At 57.5% G+C, this 20,020-nt stretch overlaps 5 protein-coding genes across 5 annotated transcripts; 1 reads left to right on the top strand and 4 right to left on the bottom strand.

The window, feature by feature from the left end:
• Positions 1-1,367: 1,367 nt before the first annotated feature.
• Positions 1,368-3,324, top strand: ColSpa_00770 (uncharacterized protein; the record flags this gene model as incomplete). The annotated part of the gene is made up of 4 exons (XM_049266982.1): positions 1,368-1,441; positions 1,511-1,827; positions 1,893-2,761; positions 2,830-3,324. The coding sequence occupies 4 exons, from the start codon at positions 1,368-1,370 to the stop codon at positions 3,322-3,324; spliced, it is 1,755 nt and encodes a 584-aa protein (XP_049122939.1).
• A 981-nt stretch (positions 3,325-4,305) lies between these two features.
• ColSpa_00769 (putative alpha/beta hydrolase R526) lies at positions 4,306-7,323 on the bottom strand (the record flags this gene model as incomplete). Its single annotated transcript, XM_049266981.1, has 4 exons — positions 4,306-4,346; positions 4,398-5,067; positions 5,117-7,097; positions 7,301-7,323. 4 exons carry the CDS (start codon positions 7,321-7,323, stop codon positions 4,306-4,308), a joined length of 2,715 nt encoding a protein of 904 aa, XP_049122938.1.
• Positions 7,324-16,095: 8,772 nt separating this feature from the next.
• On the bottom strand, positions 16,096-17,724 carry ColSpa_00768 (ribosome assembly protein rrb1; the record flags this gene model as incomplete). The annotated part of the gene is made up of 2 exons (XM_049266980.1): positions 16,096-17,421; positions 17,449-17,724. The coding sequence occupies 2 exons, from the start codon at positions 17,722-17,724 to the stop codon at positions 16,096-16,098; spliced, it is 1,602 nt and encodes a 533-aa protein (XP_049122937.1).
• Positions 17,725-18,266: 542 nt separating this feature from the next.
• On the bottom strand, positions 18,267-18,566 carry ColSpa_00767 (uncharacterized protein; the record flags this gene model as incomplete). The annotated part of the gene is made up of 1 exon (XM_049266979.1): positions 18,267-18,566. The coding sequence occupies one exon, from the start codon at positions 18,564-18,566 to the stop codon at positions 18,267-18,269; it is 300 nt and encodes a 99-aa protein (XP_049122936.1).
• A 643-nt stretch (positions 18,567-19,209) lies between these two features.
• On the bottom strand, positions 19,210-19,695 carry ColSpa_00766 (uncharacterized protein; the record flags this gene model as incomplete). The annotated part of the gene is made up of 1 exon (XM_049266978.1): positions 19,210-19,695. The coding sequence occupies one exon, from the start codon at positions 19,693-19,695 to the stop codon at positions 19,210-19,212; it is 486 nt and encodes a 161-aa protein (XP_049122935.1).
• Between the last annotated feature and the right edge of the window lie 325 nt (positions 19,696-20,020).

Genomic DNA, 20,020 nt, shown 5'->3' with positions numbered 1-20,020 from the left:
GTCGAGTCTCAATAGAGTACATATATATCTGATGAACACGGAAGACGTAGACACATAGTGGCACGTTGAAGGTTTCCTGGAATAGTCGCTTTGATGTGGACGAGGCCACTTTTCATCTATGGAACGAAACGACACGTCTACTAGGCCAGCGGAATTCCACAACCCCCTGGAACCATGCAATGAGAAATTTGTCCCGCAATCGTACAACCGTGGAAGCCGGCAGCGTGATTAAATTCATCCCGGTACCACACATGGACGACTCGGCGGGCTCAATTCGTAACGGCGCGGCCCGGCCGCTGGTACGACTGTGCCGGTGTGGGCCTGGAACCCGAGACTTGAACGGAGAGCGAAAGAGAATTGAACGACCTGTTTTCCAGCTTGTAGAAGTTCTTGCACTGTACTCAACATTCAAATTCCTCACAAGCACTATTTTTGTTTCTTGGACAGCCACAATGAAGAGAAATCTAGAAACCGCCTACTAGGGATTGATGGCGACGCAGCACTGGCCTCCCTATGTGTGGGTCCTCCCCGCGGCCAGGATGCGTCATCCGGGTCGCTCGTTTATCTTCCCTGTGCACTGCGGGGACTTTCATCTAGACTCTCAATGTTCCATTCTCGCAGCACCAATACAGCCGATACGGTGTGGTAGTCGGGCCAGTATTTGCTGCTGATATAAGAAAATCTGGGGCTTGGCATATCCGCAAAAGCCAGCTTTTTCGAGGGTTCGGGGGAAATTCTTTGCGATTGCAACCAAAAGGCAGTACGACTCCAATTTCACAGGGCAGACTAACACATCAGGAACGCCGGTGGATCTTCCTTCTAAATGTACCTGGATATTACTGCATCCCAGCAAATAGATCCATGAGACTCAACGAGATACCTGCGTCCTGACCATGGATGATGCCCGGTATGCCAAGAGAGCTCGTCAGGCGTGCGAGCCATGTCGGTAAGGACTGCCCAGCCCCCGGCTTCTGACTGCATTCGAAGAACCAACGGTCTTACAAAGCATAATGACAGCCGCAAAAAGTCGAGATGTCCGGGGGAGAGACCAATATGCTCCTTTTGCGAGCGTCTCGGTCAAAATTGCGTTTACAATACACCAGGCGAGACGTCCGACTCGCAGCAGACGCCACGCAACAGCGACACCGTACGTGACCTGCTGATTGCCGGTATGACATGCAGTCCAAGCTGACTGTTATTTACACCCAGCAGGAAAGCCGGTTAAGTAGCCTTGAAGACAAGATGGACCGTCTGATCCAGCATTTGATGTTTGCCACAGTCCACCGCGGGGGTCCCAATAGTCTCGCTGACTTTCTACTAGCCCCGAACCGCGTTCCCCTCAGCCATCATCGGTAACTCGCCACGTAATGTCGCCAAAAAGGACGGCACCTATGAAGCCTGACCCAGTCAGCGATGAATATGCTGTTCTTGAGAACCCTAGGTGAACAGGCAGCTCCGAGGTCCCAGCATACACATATGCGAGAGATTGGCTAACGCCAAGCTTCTGCAGCCCCTCGGATCCAGAAGAAGCCCAGTTGATGGAATTGGGCCGTCGGTATTTGCTTTGGTTCCATGGCCAACCCATCACGCTCTTTGACGAGGACACGTTCCTCCAGTCGCTCCCATCGCGGGACCCCGAGTTGATCCTTGCATTACAGGCGCTAGTCCTGAGGTTTCCGCCAGGGTCCCTCACAGACTCAGGTAAACAGCAGCTGGGCGACAAGGCGCGGACCTCACGCCGAATGGTCATGGGCCGGGTGACGGAAGGGCGAGTCGAGCTGTCGACTCTGCAGTCGTTGTGTCTGCTGAACATGTTTGATTTCGCGTGTAAGTAGGAAGCTTGTTGAAGAAAAAGGTGGCTTGCTTGTCACTAACACGTTGCCGCACGATAGCTGGCAACACCACGCAGTCCGGGCTGAACCTGGCCATCGCCGGCCATCTCGCGCACAGCATCCCGCCGTCCGCCAACCCATCCAACGCCAAGGAGAGGAACTACTGTCTACGGAGCATCTTCGTCCTCCAACACCTCCAAGGCTGCCTCATCCCAGCCTCGAACCCAACTCCCTCCGTCCTCCCAGGTTCATCCACCAGCCAAGCCTCCCTCGGCCCAATCTCCTACTGCCACCTCATGGAACCCTCCCCGGACGACCCCCCGGAGAAGAACATCTCAGCAGTCGCCGCAGACTTCTGCGTCGTCTGGCGCCTGGCGCGAGCCTACGCCGCGTCCCCCGTCTCCCCCGACGCACCGCCGCCCTGGGACTCGCGCTCCGACTACTCCCAGGTCCTCCAGTCGCACCACGACATCGACTGCCGCGCGCCACAAAAGTTCCGCTTCGCAACCAACCGGATCGACAGGCAGACGCCCGAGGCCCTGCAGGCGCAGCGGCGGTACTGGATGCCGTTCCTCTTCATCCAGTTCGTCCACGAGACGATCCCGTGCCTGCTGAACCACCCGTTCCTGCTGTCGATGCGGCTGCGGCACCTCCGGCACACGATGCCCGTGCACTTTATCCAGCAGTCGTTTGAGAGCATGAACCGGACGGCCGGGTGGGTGATTTTCTTCCTCGACGTGCTGGACAAGAAGTCGCTCACGGTGTCAGACCCCGTCGTGGCGCACTGCGTCGTCGTCGTCGCGACGATCCACCTGCAGCATAGCTTCGTGCATGACCCCGTCCTCCGCAGCAAGGCGAAAACGGGGTTCGACAAGTGCATGACCTTTTTGAAAAAGACGGGGGACATTTGGCCGTGTGTCGCCAACATGGTATGCGCCCGACGCCCATCTCACGTTCGACTGCTGCTTCGGCGAGACTAACGGGTGTTCTCGTCCAGGCAAACAACCTAAGAAAGCTCCAGGACAGCGTCGTCATAAAAGCACCACCATCGGATCGGGGCGACTCCGCCTCCCAGAACCGCTCGTTCTCCATCGACACCCAGCTCCTCTGGAACCTCCTCATCTACGACCGCGCAGGGCGGCCCGACGCCGGCTGGGACCAGTCCGTGTTCGGGCCGACCCTGCGATCCGACGCAAGAGACCTCTCCACGGGGGCCGACGCCGCGGACTTTGACCTCGTGGGCTCGGCGGGCCTCTCGGCCCACAAGGCGGTGCCGAACAAGGCGGCGGTCTACGCCCCGGACGAGGACATTGCTCCCGTGGCTGTTCCGGCGACCACGCCGCCTGCTGGACACGGCCTCGGGGACATGGGGCCGTCGTTCGAGGACATCTTCTTCGAGGGCGTGGGGCCGTTTGGGGACCAGGCCAACAGGTTCATCGAGGCCAACGACTATGGCAGGGCGATTGACGACTGGTTGAACCTGGATAACTGACGTCGTTGCCACGCCGTTTACAGAAAAGGAAAGCAGAAGTCATAGCCGGGACTTGCCTTAGATCCGTGAAGTCAGCGAGATGAAGCAGTTTGACACCGTCATCCTGCGGGTGGAAAGGCCAAGGCCATGGACGAGAACCCCGCGAGGAGGGTTCGCCTCAACATGGCCCTGTCACAACAAAAGTCACCAACGCCTCATGGAAGGACGGGACCCGTCGGTTTCAGACACAGGCATTTCACATGCCGTCGGTGCCAATGGAATGATGCCTCTTGGCTCTAAGCTACGCGTCATCTACTCCCGACCTCGTCTCCATCTCTTCCTACTCACGTACAAATACACAGGAGCCTTTCGGCATCCGGCTCGGCCCTCTTACATACGGCAAAATAAAAACAAAATGCAATCCAAAACTTGGTTGTTGGTACATGGAAGTGGGGGGGGGGGGGGGGGGGGGGGGGGTGGTTTGTGTAATGGCAATATTCAGCCTTTCAGGTGTCAGCATCATCACAAGCCTTCACGTTGAGTTCCGCAGCCGGCAGCAAGCGAACAAAACTAAAGCGTTTGAGACTCGTGAGGTGTTGCAGAGTACTGAGAAAGTTGCGCCAAAAACAGGTGCAAAAGGGACCAAATGGACATGATAAAGAAAAGAAAAAACACTAGGAGATATTCCTTTAAACGAGGGTCGCCCCTCAATGCATGATGCATGCCAATGCAAAGTCGTCATCGTTTCCTTAAAAAAGATACCCGCGCGTTCATGATCCTTCGCCGACAAGACAAAGACGATAAAAAAAAAGACCCAACGAAACGAAACCCTGGCTTCCTGTTTTATACGCCATCGCACTCCGTCTTTCCACCCTTGCTAACCCACTGTGGTATCATTTGCCTGGTGTTATGGCCAGGTCAACATCAATCAAATGCGTGGCGTCAAATGCTGACAACTCTCCGGCACAGCATAGCGCTGTTCGGTTGTCTCGAGAATTAAGCTTATTCGGTGGCGGCCAGTTTCTGAAGAGCCAACAAGACACCTGTGCCGTCATTAGCATCACGACATACCTCGGGACGAGGAGCTGACTTACCGCTCACACCCTGCGTCATGGTAAAGCCGGCCTCGGTGTTGCGGCTGTGCAAGCTGACAGTCACCACATCCTTAACCACCTTCTCGTTGCCAAGAGCGTTGGCCCACTTGAACACCTTCTCGTCCTCACGTCCGTCTCCCACAACCATGAGGAAATCAACAGGGTTCTGGTGTTCCGTATCGGGCTCCATGTGGATGCGAAGGTCATCAAAGATCTTCTCGGCTGCGGTGCTCTTGGTCCAGTCGATGGGCTCGACAACGATGGAGCCGTCGAGCGGGATGGCGTGGACACGCTGCTCCTCGCAAGCATCGTTGACGTGGCTGGCGCAGTCCGAGGCCTGGCGGGCCGCGGACTCGTAGTCTTCGGCGCTCTTGTAGTGGAAGATAAGGCTGCAGCGGCGCTCCTCGATCTCGGCACCAGGAGTACGCTCGAGGTAGTAGGTCATGATCGACTTGACCGACTCCTTCCAGCTAGAGATCTGTTCTCTGTCGGCCATCTCTTGCCATGTGTTCTTGCCGCAGTCCTTGAGGAAGCAGCCATTCTCGGCAATGAGGCCGAGGTTCGGGACGCGGCGGAATAGTCGATCAAGCTCTTCGGGGCGGCGGCCGGACATGATGTAGACGGTATTGCGCTCGTCCAGCAACAGTTCATTGAGCACGTCCAAGGTGCGCTGTTACAGTTAGCGCCATCCTACGTATTAGAATTCTTGGGGTTCTTACCTGAGGGCTGACGGGAATGATCTGGTTCATCGGACCCCAGCTGACCAAGGTGCCCTCGTAGTCAAGAATGAACAGCCGTCGGTTGCTGCGCTGGTATCTTGAAGCCAGGGTATTGATGTTGAGGCGCGGGACAGAGGTCTGGTCGTGCTTGTGCTGCTCGTCGTACACGCGATCCAGGCGGGACAAGAACTCACTGAACCAGTGCGAGCCGGTGTGGTGCATGACAGCCGAGTACAGGGCGCTCCATCGACGCTCCTTCTCCTCGTCTCCCATCTCGAGCGCCTTCTTGATGGCGTCGGCGCATTGCCGGTAGTCCCAGGGGTTGACTGCAAGCTCGTTGCCGCCGAAAAGCGACGATGTGCCGGTAAACTCGGACAGAATCAGGGAACCGTGCTTCTTCTCGGAGAAGACCTCGCCGTCCTGGCAGAAGAGGTATTCGTGCGAAGTCAAGTTCATGCCCTCACGCTGACTGGTGATCATCAGCGCATCAGCCATGGTCAGCAGAGCAAGGTACTGGGGGTAGTCAATATCCTGCTTGAGGTAGACAACAGGCTGGTAGGCCAGGTTCGCCCAGGAGGAGTTGACTCGGGTGACGATGTCGCTAACAGTCGCGTCCAGGTCAGACTTCTCGCTACTAGAAAGCGCCACCTGGATGAGGACAATCTTGTCCCGCCATTCGGGGTTCTTGTTGAGGAACAGCTCGTAAGACAGCAGTTTCTGGCGGACTCCGCGGACGTGGTCGAGCTTGTCACGAGCGACAATGAGCTTCTTGCCCTGGTAGCGCTCCTTCATGATCTCAACCCACTTCTTGACGTCACTGTCGCCCCGGTGCTCGCTAAGGTTGACAGGGTCGATGCCGATGGGCAGGTTGACGACGTCGACAAAGCGGTCCTCCAACTGGAGGCCGTCGGTGGTCGCCTCAACATTGAGCAGTCTGCTGCAGGTCTGGAGGAAGTGACGGGTGTACTCATGGATCTGGAAGCCAATCAGGTTGGCACCCAGCATTCCCTCGAGGAGCTGCTTGCGCACAGCCAAACATCTGAAAACCTCGGACGAGGGGAAAGCAACGTGCAGGAAGAAGCCGATCTTGGCTTCAGGCAGCTTCTTGCGGACCATGCCGGGGACGAGCAGCAGGTGGTAGTCGTGGACCCAGATGACGTCGCCACGCTTCCAATTCTTGACAATCTTGTCGGCGAAGGCCTGGTTGACGTTGACGTAGTACTTCCACGAGTGGTCCTCAAAGGCCTTGCTCTTGGGGTTGTCAGGGATCTGGTAGTGGAAAACGGGCCATAGGATCTGCTTGCAGAAGTGTGAGTAGTGGCCATCAAAGTCCTTGTCCGAGGTGAAGACGGTGAGCATGTCGTGCTCGGTGGCGAGCCGGTCCTCGATGTCCTGCTTTTGCTGGGAGCCCTCGAGGGCATCGGTGGGCATACCGAGGGTACCGACCCAGGTGTACTCTCCAAGCTTGCCGTCGCGAGCAGCGGCCTCGGCGGCGTTGCGCAGTCCGCCGTTGCCCTGGTCGGCGTTCATGATGCGCCAGTTGGCGTGGGCAAAGACACGATCGTGGCTGTCGCTTCTAACGAGCGGCCGAGGCTGGGTGACGCCCTGGCGACCCAGTTCCCTGGCCTTCTCGAGAGTGCGACTGTGCTCGGCGATGAAGGCAGGCGGGGGCGAGCTCGCGCGCGACTTGGGCTGGGTTGCTCGAGCACCCCACTTGGGAGAACCTTTGTCGACGGGCGCTCCAAGCTTGCGCTCCTCCTCGGGGAATATGCGGAAGCCATCCTCATTCGTAAAGGGGTCCTCGGCGACAGCTTCTTCGGTCGGGGTGATTGGGGGCGTAATGTCGCGGATCGGGTTAAAGAGACTCGGCTGGCGGTCGGCGGGTTCGGGCCGCTTGGGCTTGTCGGTTCTGGTGCGGCGCAAAGGGTCTCCTCGCTGAGGGGTGCCGGGCAGAGCGAAGTGGACGGTTTTGGGGAGAAACCTAGAGTCGCCAAAGTCAGGCTACTGTCTCGCAAGGGAATGCGACCAAGATTCGAAGGCGTATCGGGCGGTGGGAAACGCAGCTGCAGGCAAATTGTGCGCAGAGCGGGGTCATCCCGGAAGCAGCTGCGCGGTCGAGAAGGGTGGCGGAGGGGCAGGGCAAAAGGGTACACGTCCGTAGTGTAACAGGGGGCCACAACTCACAATGATGCAATAAAGACCGTCATCTTGGGCGATTCGGCTGACGTCTAGCCTTCTGGTTTGGTTTGTTGAGAAGAAGAAGAAGAAAAACTCGAAGGCAAAGCGCCAACGGTGGGTTGGTTCGTTGAAGTGGAAGACCGAAGAGGGAGGTTGCAAAACCGAACGAGGTTTGGTGATGGAACGTGGATGAGGCAGGAGCTATGAGCAGCTTTTCGTAGGGCAGAGCATGAGGGAAGAGTCGAGCGTCGAACGGGGGCGGTTGAGCTGTGGCCGTGTGCGGGTTTGGGAGGGATCGCCGGCGTCAAGACGAGGGAGAAGAAGTCGAGAGGGAGGAGGTGCGAAGTGAGGTAATGCTCGTTTGTGTAGCTGTACCGGAGAAAGTGGACAAGGTACAAAGCTGTCTCCGTCTAAAAAAATAAAAAAATGATAATAATGGAGTGGAAGGACGGGGAGGACGGACGACAGCGTGTGGCTGAGGGTGAGTGCGGGAGAGGCGAGATATGATTGGGTTTATGTTGGTCTCAGACACAGCCCGGAGTGTGAGGTGGTAAGGCAGTGAATGTGTGAGCGAGGTGAGAGAGGTGTGTCCGACAGTCGCCAAGCTTAGCTGCTGGAGCTGCGTCTGATGCTGTTGCTTTCTGTCTGCTGCTGGGAGCTGCGCAAAAATATTCCGTTAGCTTGAGCTTTTTTGTGAGCTCCTATTAGTCCCGGGACGAGACGAGCCAGAGTCTGAGCCTTGCGTAATGATTTGCAAAGAGGACGAGCGCAGGCACAGGCACATGCGTCAAGGAAAATCAAGCTAGCAAGGAGAAGGGGATAAAAAGTAAATAAAAACAAAAGATGGTTGGACCGCTGGGCGATGCAGCTGCGAGGGATCGATCGGGGGATAAAGGCAAAGGTAAAGAAAGGTAAAGGGGAGTGAATGTGTTAGTTGTCTCCCGTTCGTGATACAACTGCTTCCTTCTCTTCCTTTCTCGGGTCGTCTTTTTTTTCTGTACTGTGTTCTCGAGAATATTCCAAAGTGGATCTCGCTCTGTACTTTTTTCCATGCCCTCTTGAGTGACGATTGGGGGGGGTGGGATGGAGCGGGATGGGACGGGGATGATTGACTTTTTTTTAGTGAGATTTCGAGGTGAAGTGGGCGGTGGCTGCTGTGACGGGGACTGTCACTGCGCGAGAAAGGCAAGATTTACCTACGGGATGGGGGTGACTTAGAGGGTGAGGGGGGATTGGTTCGGAGACGATGGTACGGGCTTGGCCTGCTGGGCTGTCCAGAACGAGATGGAAATGGAATAGAATGCTCGAAATGCAACTGCAACGAGAGAGAGCAAGGGGAGACAGGCCGGTGAACAACACTGAAATAGAGAAGGAGAGAAGGAAAATCCACCTGGAGAAGTGGTGCTTTCACTGTGACGCCATTCGTGGGACAAACAAACCCACAGCGTTCTCTCTTGCTCTCTCTCATCACCTGTCACTCACTCACTCACTCACTCCCTCACTCAGGCTCGCCCTCGACTCACTCCCGGGGCTTCAAACAGCTGCCGTACGTAGCTGGGCCCCCCCCCCCCCCCCAGGAAAGGAAAGAACGAAACAAACGTACCCGAGCTTTTTTTCCCTTTTCCCCTGCGCAACGGCAAGGAACGTCACTGACGTAATGAGGAAACCAGTTACGTACCCCGAGGCGTCGGCTAGGGAGCTAACGCAGCGCAGGCGTGAGAGATGGCGGAATCGACGAGCTAATGCACGCCCGCTCAAGAGAACGGAACCGGAGAGGAGACGCCTGAGAGTCGATGGTAGGTAGGTACTGGACGCTGCCAGATGCAACGAGCTGGACGAGGCCTATGGGGGCGAGCAGGGAGGAGGCCGCTGCCGCTAATGCGATGAACTAGTCTGATTCGACCGTTTAAGTCGTTTTCCCTGCACCCGGTCGTGCAGCTTTGGTTGGATGGATTTTTGTTGGCCTTTTGAGGATTGTTTGTAGCTGTTGAGAGAGAGAAAGAGCCTGGTTGGACGTCCAACAGACGACGAGTACGTTCGATGCTCGATCAGAGGCGATATCCCTGATCTGCTCTCGATATGTTTCGGATCGAGTCACCGGCTCCTTCTCACTTTTTTTTGTGTTGATGTCGTTTGAAGTTGGCGCCCAAAGCAGGGTGCACCACGTTGTCGCACGCTCGACCGCTGTGGACCGGGTGAACGGCCAGACGGGGGGTGGTTGCGAGGACAGGGACAGCTTACAGCCCAGGCGGCCGACAGAAAGTGACGGAACCGACGGGGGGCAGTAACGGAGCAGACGTCCGGGGGGGAGTGCGCGACGACCAACGACGACGACGACGACGACGACAACGAGAAGGCTGGAGTATGACAACTGGGGACGCCCGTGCTGTTGGGCCGTGAGATCGACCAAGGCGGAGGTTGAACAGTGGATAGGCTCAGGAGGTTTTGGTCCGCGGAGGCCTTTCAACGGGCGTGATGGAACGACGATTTGACGTCGAGTGGGCGACGGCGACGGGTGGGAAAACACACCCAGGATAAATCAAGGAAGAGCCGAGGAGCCAAAAGAGCTGGTGTGGGGAACGAGAGGACGAGGGACGGGAGGGCAATCGAAGATCGGGGATGGCATGAGACTTTTAACTAGCCAGAGCCAACTGTGAGTCTGTGATACAGCTACCTGTACGGCGTACGTACCTATGGTACTGTACACACTGCGCAGAGCAGAGGAGAGCAACCCAAAGGGCGCCGCCAGCTGTCGAGGCCGGGATGGGATGAGATGGAGGCAGAGCCGGGATCACAAAGGGATGGATTTCCACGTCGACAACGACGACGACTACTACGACTTTGTGCCTCGCTGCGAGATGGGAACCGGGGGAAGGGGGGAGGGCCGTCATCAGGCGCAGACAACGGCGACGGCAAGTAATCGCTCACCCAAACCCAACCCAACGCCAACCCCAGATGGATGGCATGCGCACCACCGCCGATGCAACGAGCAGTTCTCTTGGACTCGGCGAAGGGTGAAGGGGAGTGAGCCGGGGCCCAGGGGTCGCCGCCGTCGTCTCGTCTTGGACAAGCTCAAAGTGAGAAATGCGACGTTTCTGCGTCACGGGCAAGAGGTAGGTAGGTCGGTACCTCGACCGCGTCAAACGAGTACACGGTGATCTGACGAGCGCCGCTGCCAGGACCGCGTATCGCATGTGTCCAGGTACATTGTGTCTTTCCCATCAAGGGACGGGAGTGGGAGTGTGAGTGTGGGAATGAGCGGGCGTGCATCATCCCGAGCAGCGCGCGGCGACTGAATCCCACCTCATGCGGGCATAAGTGGAAGAAGGCATCTCGGAATCGGTCTGCGCAAAGAGCAACACACACCTTCAGGTACGTAGCGTGGCATAGGTACTGTAGTGTGTACAGCGGCACGGAGGCCGCTGAGACTCTTGGGATCTTTGGCCGGCAGGGGTGCTGTGCTGGACCTGTCCATCATCCATCCGGCCAAGACCAAAAAGAACAAACGACTAGGATCTTTCGGGAACGACTGGACGGAGGGCTGCAGCGTGCGCAGTAGCCACGGCGGGACTGGTAAACGGGCTGGCTACATGGCTAGGATGGTCGGGAATTCAAATGTTTCCCGGCCAGACACGGACGGACACAGGTGCTGCCGGAGTCGAAAGGCTGGGCTGGTGAAGCCAAATGTGATTGATGATGGACTAATAATATCTCGTGTCTTGATGGCCGACACCAGCCGTCCCTTTTTTCTCATTTGTGACCAAATCTCACTGTGCATAAGCTTCTCGTTGCCACAGGTATTTATTTGTCCGACCAGGACCGGGCCAGGCCTTAATCCATCACGATCACCAGTACAGCACACGCGCGACTGGACGTCGCTGTTTGCAAACCTTGGTGGGATGCTAGCTCTCACCATGTACTGTATGAGAACGAGCCTCCTGTCCATCGTTATTTCGACTCGTCCGCCTCATTACCTAGCTCAAGGGCCAGGTGAGATCGGCCTCTGGCTGCTAGATGCATACTATGTATGTGCCCCTGTCTCGTCTGGCCAGTGACACGCGCCGCAAAAGTCACTGATGTCGGAGTTGGGCAGGCACACCCACGGGCCCAAGGAGGGAGTTGCCGTCTCAAAGTCTAACGGCCATGGGTAGCGCGAGAACGTGTACTCACTCTGTAATTAGGGAGGAGGCATCGTGTCTTTGCGCCTAGGGCCATCATGTGGCATCTCCCCTCTCTGTCTACAACACACCCTCTGTCGACGTCGTCCCGTCTCCCCTCGTCAACCCCTCTTCTTCGTCCTCGCTCCTCTTTTCTCCTCCTGGCGGAAATGAGGGGAAACGCAAACACTAACACTAAACAGCAACACCACCACCACCATCTCATCTCTCTTGTTGCTCAACACCAGCAAACCATGGCAGCCACCACCACATCCTCGCTTGTTTGCCCGACGAGATTCGGCAAGCCCATCGCCCGCCACCCAATGATTCTGTGATACCACCATGCCAGCACTATGCCTCGTCCTGTTAGATTGCCGCCGCCGCCTACGACGCAGAGACGCATGCATGGCGCCCGCCTGCACATATGGACATCGACGCTGGACATGCACCTCACCTCACCTCACCCTACCCTACCCTACCACCAGCACAGCCCAAACGCTGTAGCCCAGATGCGTCTGGCTTCGCCTTGCGATGAACGCCCTTCGAGCTGGTAGGTTACCAACAAAATCGTCCACTCGCAGCCCGTCGCGTGGCCCTCCTCCAGCCATACGTCCGGACACGCCTCGCTGACGAACCCCCGGGTGCCGACGACCACGATGCTCCGGTCGATTGTTTGCCGCTTGCCGCGTCTCTAGTTGACGACCCTGACATCCTGACCTGGCATCGTCTTGCGTATTACGTTTGACTTTCCATCGTCTCTGAACCCTCGTTGCATTGCTCCAAAGCTTCGACCAGCACAATCCCCCGTCGTCAGAACATCACCACATCATCGCCCACTAAGTGTACCCAAAACCGACTTAATTTGGCGACGCAACTCCGAGAGCTTGTTCTCGCGGACACACGTCGCATTGGGCCCGTGTTATGCCGATCCCAAAAGTCACAACGAGCAACCTTTTACGCCACGTCTGACGTTCTAGGCTTCGAGGCAACTAAGTAGCTTCTCGATAACCGTGACCGTTGGAGTGTTCGACAAACGGCTTGCCATAATGGACATGACGAGGCCTTTAACAAGGCTACAGAGCTTGCCCCAGCGGCCATAGCAACCTTCCAAACACCTTTTTTGCAGTACCCATGCCCATGTCCAGGCACCCCCCTGGCAGAAACGCCGGCTCTGGCCGGGCCCATGGCCCCATGCGGGTTCGGGCTCCTGTTCCACGTTTCTCCTTCTTCGCCTTCTTTGGTGTCATTGTCGTAGGCCAGAGCCCCTGTCGGCGCGATGGACGCCGCGGCCCTTGTAACAAGCGAGTTCCTCTGGAGACGTGAATGGGGAATAACCTCCATTCTGGTCTCCATCACGCAAGTCATTTAATCAATCAGCCGGCTGGTTCGGCCCAGTTTCCCACCCAGCTTCATCCACTTGCACGGAATGGGTGGCTCGGCAGCGCCCACCAACAGACAGACCTCAACATTCGGAGGACGGGACTTACGGAGCGGGGAATCTTCGCCCTTTGGGTTTCCGTCGGGGCGTGTTTGGTGAAGAATTTCGACAAGACTCCATGCCTCATCCGCTGGTCCTATCAACACCCCCAACTGCTCCCCGCCCGCAGTCCAAACCACCTCCACACACTAGAAGCTAGAAGCATGTGCTTCCTGCACGGGCCCCGAAGGAGACGCTCACCACCACCACCAGACGCGTCCTTGCAAGATACAGCTATTTTGCCCTCCACCAATCCAGCCGCCGAGGAGGTGAGGGGCTGACGATGACAAGAGGAGAATGAGGGGCCGCATCATAACCTGGACGCGTACTATGTATTGCCAAACTCTGGGCTGCTGGGCATGGAGATTGGAGCAGTGCATCGAAACACCACTTCGTTATCGGGCTTGGAGGCCTCGGTTGAAGTGAGGAGCCCGGTCTGGATGCCATCCTCGCCCCTCACAGGCGGTACCTCACGACGCAGTCATCCTTTGAGGCCTGCCCGGCGCAGTAGACAGCCAAATCGGTGACAATGTCACACGTCGGCCTTGAGGTTCGGCCCTCTCAGGTGTTGCATCGACGACCGATGCACTCGCTAAGGGCGATGACAGGATAATAGATCGGAAAGTGCGCCGGCAAAGCCGTTTTTTGGGTTATGGTCTGAACTATCATCAACTATTCTTCTTGGTGTTTGTCGGGCATCGCGACACCATAGCATTGCCCATCGGGAAATGCCTCATTCACAGAAGCTAATCCCAACGGCCGCAACTCTGATGGCCATGGCGGCCCAATCGACCCCGGAAGACGGATTTGGCCTCGCATCTGGAATCCTCCCTCCAGTCACAACTTTCACCTCTGCCCCGTGGCATCTGTGAAAGTGCTAAGAGTGCAGACCAGACGGAAAACCCCACAGTCGGATCCATTCGATGTTTGATGCCCCGTCCCATCTCTCCCCACACACAAACAGAACCCCGGGCCCTAGCCACCCTCTTCTCCAACTGATGACCCCAGCCGCGCCGCCATGTTGCATGCACTTGATGGCTCGCGTTTATCAACTCCAACCTCGATTCTCGACTCCCTCTGTGTACTATGTACTGTCGCCATTCCCTGTGTCAAGCGCGCGAACGGCAAGCGCCCGACATCTCCCGATGGTGCAGTGGGCTCTCAGACCTTGCAACCTCCTCCATAGGCTAAATGTCAAATGGCGAACGTCCATTCTTGAGATACGCAACGCGTCAGAGCTGGCAGATGCGATAGCGAATTAGCTCCGGCCTTATTTCCCCTGGGACGTTGATTGCGAACCAGCCGCTTTGCATGTGTCCGGCTGCTTGGATGCGGAAAAAGAACCATCATTTGTGACAGAATTTCCACGCCAATCTTGTTCGAAACGGGCATGTATTCCAAGCTTGGGACCTACGCCTCAACACACGATCCATCTCCCTCTGTCCGTAGCCACCCATTCGAACAAATGGCTTGTTCTTGAGCCCACAACCTGACACGGTGGCTCGGCGGCCATCACCCAACTATCCCCTAGAGGTACCAAAGTTAGCAACTTGACTAGCGCTCGGTTTTTCGGCCCAGGAGGCCATATGTTCGGCTTGGATCGGACATGGCCTCAGCATAATAGCTTACTAGGGGCGGCCCGGCCCTGTCATTCCGCCAAAGCGCTGGTGTCGCCCTCTGTGATATAACGCACTGGTGTGTCCACAGCAGTGCACATTCCCACTAGTAGGACGAACTTCTGTAGCCCAATCCAGACGGCCGCCCTTGATGCGGAGAGATGCTGGCCATGAGAGTTCGCTATTGGGGGAAAGGGGCAGATGGGGTGATCGGGTTTGACGGATTGACGCCAAGGATACGTTGCAGAAGGACATGCAGCATTTGACGTGCGGCGTCTGCGAGAGGAGGATCTCCATTCGACCACTGTTCCTTCAGCCTCTCTGGTCTGCCAGGCAGTTCGGAGCATGCTGATTCGTTGGATCTGCATCCGAGAAGCACGAAGGCTCTTTAATCCCGTGAACGCGTGACCTCGTGGCTATCATGACAGCGAGCATGGCCATTTGATTTGCTCTTGCTCTTGGGATCGGCAACTTCTGCACGGGATCGAAAGGTACAGGTGATGATCAGGATCGTGTATGGACACTTGTCGGTCACTGTATCTCTTCACGCCTTGTTAGCATGCTCTGACTGTGATTGCTTGTCGGTGTATGATGGCAAACCGCCTCACGATGTTCCGGCACGAGGAAGCATCATCACAGGTTTACCTCATGTAACATAGTCGAGGGGATGACCACATGATATTGCTAGATTTGGCTTTCTCGAGCTAGAGAGCTACCAACGGTTTCATGGTGTGACTTTACCTGCAGGACACCTGTTACAAACGCCAACGCTCCGTCACATCCTATCTAACTTGCCGCAGGGGACCTGATGCAACTCCGTTGGTCCGCGAGTGGGGCCGAAGTCGAAAGGTGGGCCGGCCCGGACGCCTGCCCGGCCGGGCAACGGTGGTCAACCATAATTAAGGCATACATGGGCTCCTGTGTGGCTTGGAGAAGTATCGGGGTCTTGGCTGATCAATTGGCAAAGGTTGAGCGTCTGGGCTGTTGAATATGCAATCGAGGCTTGGCCATTACGTATTTGTGATTGAACGGCCCGCCGTTGGACGATGAATCGCGGTGTCTTTGGCAACCTCAACGTCAGCTGTTGACGGCGTTCTTTCGGGTGTGCCTGTTGAGCGGTGCCCTTCACACGGAAGATCGGGTTATTTCAAAGAACAGTCTTTTTATCACCGTCACAAGTTAGGTTACATGTAGTCGTTGGGAAACGACGCTTCGCGGCGGTGCCGTAGCATCTATCAAGGCGATCTCAGGAATTTGTTGACCCAGTGTGCCCAGTATATATTCCACCTGCGTAGGTAACATATACAAGATTGACCGTCAGTTTCTAGGAGCAACAACTAGTGGAATCACCGCACCGAGCAGCCACTGGAAATTGACGTAGTCAAATCCGGAAATGCTTCACAGTCCCTGGAGATATCAGACGCACACAATATCAAATACGGCGGCCGAGCAATGTTGCTCGTCAAATGGTAAAAAAGGGGGTATATTCTCTTTTATGTATCCGTAGTCTAGATGCCGAAAACCCATCATCACCGCAACACACACACGCCTCTAGTGACACCACAGCCGGACAGCCTTGTCCTTGCCGCCGCTGCCCACGCGCATGCCGTCTCTCGGGCTCCAGTCGACGGCGTACACCTCGTCCTGGTGTCCCGGGAGGTCGACCTGCAACTTGCACGTGGCCATGGACCACACCTTTAGCGTGGTGTCCTTGGACGCGGTGACGAGCAGCCGCGAGTCGGCCGAGAAGGCGCACTGGTAGACGGGGGCGACGTGGCCGCGCAGCGTGTTGATGAACTTGCCGTCGCGGGCGCTCCAGATCTTGGTGTGGTTGTCCCAGCCCGCGCTGGCGATGAGCGTGCCGTCGGGCGAGAAGGTGACGTGGTTCACCTGCTTCTGGTGGCCCAGCATGCGCGCCACGGGCTTGGTGCCCTGCGACGGGTCCCAGAGGTACATTGTGAAGTCGTCGCTGGCCGACACGAGGCGCTCGGCGACCTTGCCCTGGATCTTGGCCGCCTTCTCGAAGCGCTCCTTGGCCTTGGCCCGGCGGGCCTCCTCCGTGTCCGGGGTCGGGGTGTGGTCGAAGAAGCCCGTCCGGAGGGCGAACTCGGTCGACAGGGCGAGGTGGTTGACCCAGTGGGCGTGCGACGAGAGCGTGTGCACGAGGGTGCCCTTTACGGCGTCCCAGACCTTGACCGTCTTGTCGTGGCTGCCCGTGTAGATGAGGCCGGTGCCGCCCCACTTGACGCAGCTGACGCTGCTCTTGTGGCCCGACAGGACGTGCTCCGTCCTGCCCGTGTTAACGACCCAGATGCGCACCGTCGCGTCCTTGCTGGCGCTGGCGAGGCGCGGGGTGTCGTCGCGCCAGAGGTGGTAGGGCTCCCAGGCAATGTTGGTGACCCATTTCGCGTGGCCCGTCAGCGGCTGGCCGACGGCGACGCCTTTGTCGGGGTCCCAGAGGCGGACCGTCTTGTCCATGCTGCCCGTGGCCAGGCGGCGGCCGTCGGCGGACCATGCGACGCAGAGGACCCAGCCGGCGTGGCCCGCGAGGGTGAACTTGGGGGTGCCCGTCTCCGTGTCCCATATCCTGGCCGTCTTGTCGCCGCCGCCCGTCGCTAACCGCTTGCTCGTCTCGGGAGAGAACTGGGCCGAGAGGATGGCCTCGCCGTGGCCGGGGATGCGGTGCGCCATGCGCGTTACGGCCTGCACCTTGAACACGGCCTGGGGCTCGGCGCTGAGCGTGACGGTCGTCTCGAACGGGTTGGCGACGCCATGGCTGCGGAGGAGCTCGAGGAGGTTCGTGGGGTATTGGTCGACGATGATGTCCGTGTCGGGGATGTGGATTCGGAACTTGTACGGGAGGAATTCTTCCCTGTCCTGTTTTTTTTTTCTTCAGTGTTAGACAATGAGCGAAACAGCGATTGGGAGGTTGCTTCGAAGGAGAGGGCGACTTGCCTTGCCTTGCAGGGTGTTGAGGAGGAGCGTGAGGTTCTTCTCCGAGGCGTCGGCGAGGGGCACCTCGATCACCTCGGCCAGCTGCTGTCCGTCGCCGTCGACGAAGCGGGCCTTGAACGAGCCCTCAAGCCCGGGGGCGACGGCCGTGACATCCTGCTGCGTCTGGGTCTTTGCGAGGGTCTCGCGCTTCTGGCGCTTCGAGGGCGGGGGTATCACCGTCGACATTTTGTTGCGATGCTTGTCTTTTTTTTGTTTTTGTGACCGCCTTGGGTCGTTGTTGGAAAGATTTCAAGCACGGCGATGCGGGATGGTGGGGCAGAAATTTTGAAAAAGGACGGGGACGCACCCGGTGGACCAGGGACCATCGGCCAAAACTCGCCCGTGGTTGCGACGGTTTTTTTTTTCCCCTTCGATTTTCCCCCACTGCAGGGGAAGGGGGGAAAAAATGTCATCGCTAGCAGGTGCGGGTGGGGATCCAAGGGAATCTCTGTTAGTGCGAGCATGCCAATAGATAAGATAAGAAACCCCATGGTTCAGACGGTGATGATAAACTCCGAGAGCCAGCCATCCTTGCAGCTCCTCCTCCCAGATGTGTGCTTTTCCAGCAAGAAGAAAGAAAAACAGCCTGCTGCGCTGATGTCCTTATAAACGCCATCCCCCGATTCCTCCGTCCGGTATAGTCCATAAGCACCCCCCCGTTCATATTACACCCCGAGTCTGTCTACCTCGGGCCCATTGCCCTCGTCCCAACCCATCACTACCAAGTACTACCTCGCCATGTGAAGACTGGCGTCGAGGCTTTGATCCATTGTAGTCTTCTTGGGCCGGCCGCGCCGCTTCGTTCCCGTAGCCGTCGATCCTCCGGCAGCTCCCTGCGGGACGGCATTGTTTGTGGGCGTCGCCGCGTAGTGACGGAACACAGCCGCGTTGGGCGGTGCCGACTGCATGCCGGACTGTATGCCGAACTGGGGCACAGGGATGGGCGTCTGCTGGACGGCATTCTGCTGGAACGCATTATTCATCTGCTGCCCATGCATCTGCATCGTCCTCTGGTTCCTTTCCTCCATCTCCGCTTGCCGGTCTCTGTACTGCGCATGCTCGTCGTGGGCAGTCTGCTCGAACGGGTGTTTCGGCATCCCCGCCATGCCGTCCCGAGACATCTGGCTCATCTGCTGCTGGACGTGGTTGTGGTTGTGGTTATGGTTATGGTTATGATTGTGATTCTGTACCTGTGGTTGTTGGTGCTGTTGACGCTGCTGGTGTTGTTGTTGGTGCTGCTGTTGTTGCACCTGTTGATGCTGGAGCTGGTGCTGCTGCTGAGGCATCGCTTGCTGTTGCTGCGGCTGCGGCTGCTGTGGTTGTTGTTGCTGCTGCTGCTGCTGCTGCTGCTGCTGTTGCTGTTGCTGTTGCTGTGGTTGTTGCGCGCTTTGCGACTTACGGCGGTTCTCTTCGATTTCTTGATGCTTCTTCTCTTGTCTGGCCTGCCTTTCTTGCCTCTGCATGTCTTCGTTCTCGACGGCGTAGATGGCCGCGATGCGTAGTTGCATCTGTGCGAGTATGCCAAGGCGCTCTGGCTTCGACATTTTCCGGTATTCTGTTTTGAAGTTGTGGAAGACGTCTCCGGTAAGCCGCATCGTGTTGGGCGTGACACCGACCACGGCGAGAAGGGCGGCTGTCGTAGGATCTGGCGCCGGACCAGAGCTCTGCACCTCAGGAACTACCCGTGTTAGTATATGGCGACAGCTCGACGGCCTCTAGGGGAAACATACCAGCTGGCGTATCCTGGACAATGTCGGCGTCTCCCTCTGCGTCGGCGTCTTCCTCGTCGGTCGGCGGATCAGGCGTTCGCGCCTCATGGTTGTGTTCGCTGCATATGATCGTCAAGATCCATTTGCCCAGGGTCTTACGATTCACGGCTTTGGCCTTCCACGGGCAGTTGGTTTTCTTCGTCGATGTCTTGAGCTGCGTCGCGGTGCACTTGTAAGGCTGCCCACCTCGGTCGCACACGAGGTCGCATCGGACGACCTCGCTGCCCTTCTCGTAGGTGCCACCGACCTTGTTGCGATGGGTCCGTGACTTGACGACCTTGTAGCCGTCCTTCTGCATGCGCGACTTGAGCGCGGCGAAGAGCTCGTCGAACGAGGCATATTCCTCGGTGCCGTCGCTGCGGTCGCGGGCGCCCAGGATGCCAAACATATTGGCGACGAGCGGCGACGGCTGGGAACCAGTGTCGCGATAGCTTCGCCTCGTGCTCCCAGACTCGATTCGGTCGAGATGGGGGTTTCGAGTCGTGGTGTCGCGGCGCGACGCGGTTCGGCTTCGCAGAGCTGTGCGGATTGCTAGAACAGCCTGTAGCAAACTCTTCCAAACGTGTTGGGGCCGTGGGGATGACGACTTGACTCCACCCCTCGACATCGCATTGGTGGCTGGAATGTTTCTTGTGGTCCGTGCCGTATGTGGCTTGTGTCTGTGGCTCCACCCCCAGACTTGGTCAGGACAACCCCGGTTCATCCGTGTAAGT

The sequence above is a fragment of the Colletotrichum spaethianum genome (genome assembly GCF_022836535.1).
Source record: "Colletotrichum spaethianum MAFF 239500 DNA, contig01, whole genome shotgun sequence".
Taxonomy (NCBI): domain Eukaryota; kingdom Fungi; phylum Ascomycota; class Sordariomycetes; order Glomerellales; family Glomerellaceae; genus Colletotrichum; species Colletotrichum spaethianum.
Note: the sequence above shows the minus strand (reverse complement) of the source record. Positions and strands in the feature narration are given on the sequence as shown.